The sequence below is a fragment of the Nelumbo lutea genome, chromosome 1 (assembly GCF_056320005.1).
Source record: "Nelumbo lutea isolate HS-2025 chromosome 1, American lotus-T2T, whole genome shotgun sequence".
Classification (NCBI taxonomy): Eukaryota; Viridiplantae; Streptophyta; class Magnoliopsida; order Proteales; family Nelumbonaceae; genus Nelumbo; species Nelumbo lutea.
The window spans coordinates 58,274,207-58,283,587 of record NC_142684.1 but is presented as its reverse complement, the minus strand read 5'-3'; the positions used below and the strand labels follow the sequence as shown (position 1 = coordinate 58,283,587).

At 28.8% G+C, this 9,381-nt stretch overlaps 1 protein-coding gene across 1 annotated transcript; it reads left to right on the top strand.

Moving 5' to 3' along the window:
• The first annotated feature begins 6,013 nt into the window (after window positions 1–6,013).
• LOC148874716 (GDSL esterase/lipase At2g04020-like) lies at window positions 6,014–9,161 on the top strand. Its single transcript, XM_088965108.1, has 3 exons — window positions 6,014–6,358; window positions 8,430–8,560; window positions 8,758–9,161. Exons 1-3 carry the CDS (start codon window positions 6,124–6,126, stop codon window positions 9,130–9,132), a joined length of 741 nt encoding a protein of 246 aa, XP_088821234.1. The 5' UTR covers window positions 6,014–6,123; the 3' UTR covers window positions 9,133–9,161.
• Window positions 9,162–9,381: the final 220 nt, after the last annotated feature.

Sequence of the window (9,381 nt, the reverse complement as noted above, 5' to 3'; positions counted from 1 at the left end):
TCTTGGTTTTCCAGCTAAGAAAGATCAACATTTTCTAGCAAGAGAAGCGAGGGACTGTGGGGAGTAAAAAAGAAAGAGAAAAAAAAAAAACAAAAAAAGAAGACTAAAATGTGGGTTTAATTCCTTTGGTGGAAATCAATCATTGTTGTGGCCGATTTTGGTAATTTAATGCATGAAGATAGGTTAGATTAGGGTTATGAGAAAATGACAATAAAAAGAAAATAAAGAAAGTTCAGATGGATATTTTGATCATTTAACACATTTTGTTATTGACTTAATGGTTAGGGGGTCTTTGTCTCACGACTAAGGTTTAGGGGGTCTTTATCGCAAATTAAAATATAGAGGAGTCTTTATCACTGACTCCATAATAAGGGGGCTCTTTGTAATTTACCCTTAAGAAAGATTAGGAAGCCCATGCTCTTTGTAATTTACCCTTAAGAAAGATTAGGAAACCCATGCTCTTTGTAATTTACTATTAAGAAAGATTAGGAAACCCATATTGATTTTGTTCTTGGATTCTGTCCTGCGAAGTCCAATTCGAAGTCCAAAGGAATACATGTAGGATGGCATAATAAGATAGTCCAGAAGGACATTTGTATCAGGGCATATGAGGTTTTACTTGTAGAGAGAATTCCATTGTATATACTTGGTCGGGTTCAATAGAGGGAGAGAATTCAGATAATGAATGGTGGACTTGTTAAATTTAAGGGTATCTCAGTCTTGTTCTTTTTCTATGTTGTTAGGATTTAGGGTTTTGTCCTTAGTTTGCTTTTCTTTGTAGTGATGTTGTTGGTTCTATTTTAGTTGTCTGTTTTTTCTCTTTTTTCTGTGTGTTTGGATCTGGGTCTGTCTTTGCTTTGTCTATAGTTGTTCAGTGTTTGTCTTGGTTAGGGATGACAATTTCCCCCGTAAAATTGGGGTCCTGCCCCGCCCCGAATGGGGCAGATTTTCTCTAATCCTAAACAAGGACGGGGTGGGGATAGGGAAAATACTTTTTCCCCGAATTAGGGACTGGGGGGGATGGGTTTTGTATATAATTCCCCAAATTTGCCCCGAACCCAAAGGTTTGATTTCTAGATCGACATTAAATTTTGTATTATAGTTCCATTATTAATAAAATTATTTCTTATGTATAATACTTACTTTTGCTCAATATAATGAATGCATAATATTAAAGGTGTACCAATTTTTTTTTATTTTTTATAAATATATAACATTAGATATGTGCCCAATAATTTTCTATTTTTGTTTAAATTCTTGTGCATTGCACAATAATAATAATAATAATAATAATTGTTGTTGTTGTTGTTATTATTATTATTATTAAAATTTATGCCATTTCTGTCATAAATAAAAATAATTTTTATTTTAATAATAATTTTTATTTAAACATGACGAATATATAGCATAAAAAATGTTCCCAATTTTTTGACAAAATTCTATACTTTTTCATTTTTTGTCTTCTATCTTTTTTTTTTTAAATATTTATTATTCAGTTATGACATCACAGGTTTTTTTAAAAAGTTGGACCATAAACCCACCATCCAAATAAGAAAATAGCTTCGCTTTGAAATCAGTTTTAAATTATATATTTTATTTACATTATATAAATAATTTTAACTTATCACACTTAATTTTTGTTTCACATAATTAATATCCATTTGACCCAAACCACTAACCCATCACTCAAAAAAGAAAATAGTCTGATTTCTAGATCTACATTAAATTTTGTATTATATTTCCATCATTTATAAAATTATTTCTTATGTATAATACTTACTTTTTTTCTATAGAATGAATGCATAATATTAAAGGTGTACCCAATTTTTTTTATTTTTTATAAATATATAAGATTAGATGTTTGCCCAAAAATTTTCTATTTTTGTTTATTTTTGTGATTCATTGCATTTTTTATTTTTAAAATTTTTATTATTTGACTATGATGTCATTTTATTTCTACGTTGATTTTAAATTTGGCATTCCATTTTTATCATTAATAAAAATATTTCTTACATTTCATATTTATTTTTGTTTAGTTTAATGAGTATACAATATTTTAGATATACCCTATTCTTTTTTATTGTATTATATATTTTATTTATTTTAATATTTTATTATTTAATTAGGTATTATTTATTAACCCATTTGACCCAAAATGGTTGAATTGCTTACCTAGCACCAGGAGGGTAGAAAATAGTTTTGCTTTCAAATTAATTGTCAAAATATTTATTTTTATACTATTAAAATTAATGTTATGAATTTAATTATAGAATTCAATGATGAGAAAAATATTTCTTAAATATAGGATTTAATGAGAGAATATACCTTAGATATAAGATCTAATGAGAAAGTATAGGAAAATAGTTTTATTTTCAATTGGTTTTAAATTTTACATTCCATTTTCATCATTAAGAAAAACATTTCTTATTTATCATACTTATTATTGATTAATATGACGAATAAATGTGTTAAATTCCCAATTTTTTAATCATACATTTTATCTATTTCTGAATTTTATTATTTAATTTTGACAAAATGAATTTTTATTTTAACAATTAATTTTATTTAACGTGATGAATATTAGAACATTATAAATGTTCTCAAATGTTTTTAACAAAAATTATTTGTTCATTTTTTGTGTTTTGTTTTTTTTTAATATGTATTATTCAATTATGACATCTTGAGATTCTTTGAAAAGTTGAACCATTGGTAGACCCATCATCTAAATAAGAAAATATCTTTGCTTTCGGACTAGTTTTGAATTATATATTTCATTTACAATATATAAATAATTTTTACTTATCACACTTAATTTTTGTTTGATATAATTAATTTATTCTTTTGATTACTTTTAATTTTTTAAAGATTTATTATTTAACTATCATATCATTGATTAATCCATTTAACCCAAATACTAAACCACCACCCAAAAAGAAAAATAGTTTGTTTTCTAAGTTGACATTAAATTTTGTATTACATTTTTATTATTGATAAAATTATTTATTCTGTAGAATATTTATTTTTGTTCAATATAATGAATATATAATATTAGAGATGTATTCATTAGTAGAATTTAATGATAAAAACATATTTTAAATATAGGATTTAATGAGAGAACATATCCAATTGGTTTTAAATTTTTCATTCCATTTCCATCATTAATAAAAATATTTCTTATTTGTCATACTTATTATTTAATATGTCAAAATATGTGATACTAAAATGTTACCCCTTTTTTTGCATTTTATATAGTTTTGAATTTTATTATTTACTTGTGGTAGTATGGGTTGGCTCATTTGACCCAAAATGGTTTAATTTCTTAGACGAAAACACTATTTTTTCTTGATAGATTTTAGAAGTATAAGTTTTATATTATTGGAATTATTAATTTATTATGTATGGATTTAATTAATAGAACTAATGAGAAAATAACTTTGCTTTCGGATCAGTTTTAAATTATATATTTATTTACATTATATACAATATTTTTTACTTATCACACTTAACTTTTGTTTGACATAATTAATTTATTCTTTTGATTACTTGTACTTTTAATGTTTTAAAGATTCATTATTTAACTAACATGTCATTGATTAATCCATTTGACCCAAATACTAACCTACCACCCAAAAAAGAAAAAAAGTTTGCTTTCTAGGTTGACATTAAATTTTGTATTACATTTCCATAATTAATAAAATTATTTATTATATATAATAGTTGTTTTTAATCAATATAATGAATGTATAATATTAGATATTTTATAAATATATAACATTAGATATGTACTTAAAATTTTCTCAATTTTTTTTTATTTTTGTGATTCTTTGCATTTTCTATTTTTAAAAATTTTATTATTTGACTATGACATAATTTCATTTCTTGGTTGATTTTAAATTTGGAATTTCATTTTCATCATTAATAAAAATGCTTCTTATGTTTCATACTTATTTTTTTTAGTATAATACAAATTAGAGATATGTCAAATTTATATTTTATTTTTTAATTTCTTATTATTTAATTATGACATTATTTATTAATCCATTTGACCCAAAATGGTTGAATTGCTTACCTACCACTAGATCACCGGGTGGGAAGAAAATGATTTTGTTTTCAAATTATATGTCAAAATATTTATTTTTATACTATTAAAATTAATGGTTTGGCTTTAATTAGTAGAATTTAATTATGAAAAAATATCTTAAATATAATATTTAATGGGAGAATATATCCAATTGGTTTTAAAATGTTCTCTCTTTTTTAATATTATTTATTTTGGAATTTTATGATTTAATTGTGGCAGCATGGGTTGGCCCATTTGACTCAAAATGGTTTAACTTTTTACCACTACTTAGATGAAAAAACTATTTTTTGGGTAGATTTTAAAAGTATAAGTTTTTATGTTATTGGAATTATTTATTTATTATGTGTGGATTTAATTAATAGAACTTAATGATGAAACGAAACAATAATGTTTTAAATGTATGATTCAATGAAGGTGAATGTAAGTTAATTCCTTAGATGTTGGATTTAATGAGAGAATTGAATGCATTGAATGTCTTAACATTACCTCTTTTCAATTCAATTAATATCAATAACCGATTACCCTATCTGTGCTTATTTTTTATCAATAAATTTAAATATGGAGGGGTAACTTTTGTCCTTAAAAAATTGTAGAAATATTCTTGAGTCTATTTGTGTTTTTTAAAGTAGTACTGATAATATACATACAAATATAGATATATACATAGGTATATAGAGATTAATAAAATCAAATAAAATATATTTTCATTATCCTACATTTTTATTATATATCATTAGGAAAATAATATTTAACTAACTTCTCACAAGATCCATAGACAAAACACTCAACCCAACTTGACCCTAGCCAAGTTGCACCCTTATCAAGCGTATACCAATTTTCTTGTTTATATTATACAGGTAACACTACAACAATGAATCTTAATGTTTATATTAAATATATGTCAATTATCCATGCCTACACATGGAAGTGTTATTTGAGGTCCAGTTCACATCTTAATGAAGATGCACACTTAGGCCATGTTTGGGAGTGCATAAAAACAAGTGTTTACTTGGGCCATTAAGCACTTATTGGTATTTGGGAAATAAACCCGAAATAAGTGCTTATTTTAAAAAAAAGGGCATTTTTTTTAGGTCCAAAGTTCCAGCTTTTTTTAAATGCTTATACAAATTTTTTCTTATAAAATTATTCCTAGTTGAATTTTAAAATACCACTTATAAAATTATCCTTAGTTGAATTTTATGAAAGCACTTTTACAAAAACAATTTTAGAAAAATACTTTTACGAAAGCAATTTTAAGAAAGTACTTTTACGAAAGCACTTTTAAGAAAGTACTTTTATGAAAGCATTTTTAAGAAAGTACTTTTACGAAATCACTTCTAAGAAAGCACTTTTATAAAAATACTTTTATAAAAACACTTTTACGAAAGCACTTTATGAAAGCACATTATAAAAGTACTTTTATAAAAGTACTTTCGCAAAATTGTTTTTGTAAGGGTACTTTCTTAAAAGTTCTTTCGTAAAAGTAGTTTTATAAAGGTGATTAGAAGTGTTTTTATAAAAGTACTTTCATAAAAGTGCTTTTATAAATATAATTTAATAAAAGTTCTTTCAAATGGTGTATTTTGAAAACTTGAAATAACTGTTTATTTCAAACGTCCAATATAAAATAATTGCTTATTTAAAAAAATAAGCACTTGAAAAGTTGGGTGTCAAATACAAATAAGTGATTATTTGAATAAACACTTGTTTTTAACTTAAACACTCCCTAACATGGCCTTAGAGATATTGAAGCCACTAGCTAGCTTTCCAATAATTAGCTACAAAAGAATTAAAATTCATTCCATCTGTATGGTCAAAATTATCCCGCGAAAGGCCTCCACAAGACATAAAAAAAGATAAATACTAAATATAGTGAATTAGTTAAAAATTAATTCAAGAACGAGAGAACACGGCGAGAGAAGCAGAGAGCAATAGACCTATGTCCTTAGAAAGACAGAAAGCAGAAACTATCTACACAACTCCTCTATATATCCAACTCGATCGGAGGCATATCTCTCAAGGCAATTGATCTCTTGCAGAAGATGAAGCCTTGCATTTATCTTCACATATTTTGTTTTCTTCTTCAATTCATCCTTGCCAAATCCAATCAACCACTTGTTGCCGCCATTTACGTGTTTGGAGACTCCCTGATCGACAGTGGCAACAACAATTATCTACCTACCAATGCCAAAGCAAATTATCCACCTTATGGAGTAAATTTTCCTACGGGACCCACTGGCCGGTTTACCAATGGCAGAACTTCCGTTGATTTCATTGGTGAGCCATAAAAGTTTATCATCATGAGTATTGTAGCTCTGCATGCGTTATTTGCAACAAAAGGCCCCATGAACCAAAGAGTAGGGTCTGTTTGGTTTGCAGGAATAGGGGTCGTAATTAGAATGAATTATTTCGATTCTAATTGTTTGGTTGAATGGAATTGAAATACCATTTTTATTTTTGTTAGAATGTCATTCCCCCATTTGACAGAATGGCCATTCTCGGCCCTTTCTTCAAGAATGAAATCTCATTCTTATTGATTTTAATTCTTATTTTCATTCATATCTAAATCAAACACTGTAAATGGACCATTCCGATACCAAATCTGACTGCGAACCAGACAGACCCTGAGATCTCTATTTACTTATTAGATCCATTTTATGATTCCCATTTTATTAGTCCATCTGGTCCCAACAAAGGAAAGATGTTCTTGATGTGAGAATGTAGTGGCTTATTTCCTTATTGGGAACAGATCCAAACTCATTGGTCCAATATGAGAGTTTGGATGGGATGACACGTATTAACTAATAATAATGTCCCAAGTCAGCCATATGCTCCACATCACTCCAATCGCCCATTTCATGTGCATGGCTAACGTGGGGGCATTATTATTGTTTAAACAATACGCTGATCAAGTGCAGCTCATCTGATCTTCATTTAAGGGTCTTTTTGTGGCCAAATAATTTTGGGAGAATGACAGTTCAGCCAGGGCCAGAATTTTTAGGCCCAAAGTATAGTTGGGGTGGGTGTCAGCTCGGAATTGATACCAATTTACGGGGATGAGGCATTGATGGATAGAGTGAGGATTTTGACATTTTAAATATTTATAGCCCTGTAGTGGAATTTAAAAATCTACATTGAGCCTGTCCGTACTTTTTTTGAGCACTCTATTGATGAATAGGTAATCAATATTTCACTACGTGTCCGTCAATGAAATGTTTGAAAGGACACCTGATCTTTCATTGTTCAAACCCTTTTCTTGAGGCATTTTATTTTTTAGTTTTATTTTTTATTTTTTATTTTTGAAGGTTGTGCATTCTTCAAAATTCAGTAGAGAAAATTGGTCTCTCTTAATTTTCATGTTTAGGGGCTATTCTAAGAATCATGGTTTTGAAAACCGGATCAGAGCAGATGGTTGGATGGGCTGACCTGAGAACCAGCTAGGGAATTGGTTTCATTTTACCCTAAAACCGTTTCTGGGCCAAAAACTGTTGATTCATTGGTCAACGATCCACTGACCCAAGTGGTCAAATCATCGACCCATTGACCTGATAAATGATTTTTGGCTTTTTTATTTTAACTTTTTTAATTTTTTATTTTTAATCAAAATTGGCCATCCGTTCAAACTGGATAATTGAACCATTTGACCTGAAAACTGGTAGTCAAAATGGTTCTGTGTCCAATCTGGTTTTTAAAACTTGCTCAAAACCGAGATAGCTTTTGGAATTATGGGGCTGTTCTTGAAGTGATTTCTAGAGAGATAGTTACATGGTTCTGTAGTCCTTAAATTTTCTTATTCTAGAGGTTGCACATTCGGAAATGCTTGGCTCCTATCCTGTCTGATGACATGCATCCAACTAAAGGCATTTTTATACAATAAATTTAAGGTTTAGAGTTAGGATTTAAGGGTTTAGAGATTTAGGCTTTAAGATTAGTAAAGTTTTTTTTAGAATTTAGATTTTAGAGTTTAGGTTTCGGGTTTAGTCATTTTTAAATTTAAGCTTTAGGGTTATTTATGGGTTTAGATTTTAGATTATTGAATTTAAGGTTTAGAATTAGGGCTTTTAAGGTTTAAGGGTTCAGAGCTTAGATTTTAGGGTTTGGGGTTTAAATCTGAAGAAATGGTAGAGAATTCACATCTGCGCCCCATAAGGATAACCCCACAATGCCCCACAGCACATCTCCACCTTGTATTGAAACATCTCCCGATAACATAGAAGGTGGAGATGTACTGTGGGGCGCAGATGTGAACTCGTGGTAGGATGCATGTCCTCCAACGGGTAGAAGAAGGTATTGCTCCATTTTTCTTTTTCACTACACGACCTTGATTACCTATTGATTTTGGTTGCAGCCGAAGCCTTGGGGCTTCCACTGGTCCCTCCATATCTGGGTCTTTCAGAGAAAGAGCGGCAAGAGATTCGAACTGGCATTAATTATGGATCGGGGTCAGCAGGCATTCTCCCAGAAACAGGAACAATTTTGGTAAGAAACAATTCTTTGTTATTTGTATCTGCATTAAAAGATAGCCTGAAAGAAGTTGAATTTGATTCAGTGACTTAGACAAACTACGTACAAATTGCCAATTGTGAATTGTTCTAATCAAATCAAACTACAAACTTGTCAACTATGGTACGTGATTGGATGTAATATTGACCATTTTGTGGTCGATCGTTGTACAGGGACCCAACTTGAGCCTGGAAACACAGCTCAAATTGTTCACAGAAACTGTGCAAAAGTACTTGAGTAACACTTTTAAGGGTCCAAATGAGCTTTCTGATCACTTCTCCAAGTCTATTTTCTACATTAACATTGGGAGCAATGACTTCATCTATACCTACTTAACCGAACCTGATCTCTCCAATCCCAGATACAAGCCTACAGTCCTCTCTAACGATCTCACAGAAAGATTATCACAAAATTTGAAGGTAATAATCATTTTCAGCTTCTCAAAACTACTTTCTGATTTATTTTACCATGTCTGTTTTTTTATTGGTTTTTGTTTTTTAGGCTGTGTTTGGTTGCAATACAAATTTATTTGTATTAATGCAAATTAATTTATTTTTATTTCAATTTTTACCTTATTTTGTTGGATTACAGTAAAAATGAAGTAAAAATAAGACCTGAACCAGAATAGAGAAAAACCCAAAACAAAATTAAACCAGAATTTTCAATCTTTTTATTTATGCTCCCATGCATTTGTACAAGTGCAAATAAAATTGCACTGCAGCCTCACCCTCAGTTTGGAAAGAATACAAATGCATAAAAAATACAAGGTTTTGCACTTATTCATTCCAAAACTAATT

What these genes read in the sequence shown, in the direction of transcription:
- LOC148874716 (XM_088965108.1), top strand. Translation starts at nt 6,124, where the DNA reads ATGAAGCCTTGCATTTATCTTCACATATTTTGTTTTCTTCTTCAATTC. An exon ending in AACTTCCGTTGATTTCATTG is followed by an intron (nt 6,359 to 8,429) that starts GTGAGCCATAAA and finishes TTTTGGTTGCAG; the next exon opens with CCGAAGCCTTGGGGCTTCCA. An exon ending in CAGAAACAGGAACAATTTTG is followed by an intron (nt 8,561 to 8,757) that starts GTAAGAAACAAT and finishes ATCGTTGTACAG; the next exon opens with GGACCCAACTTGAGCCTGGA.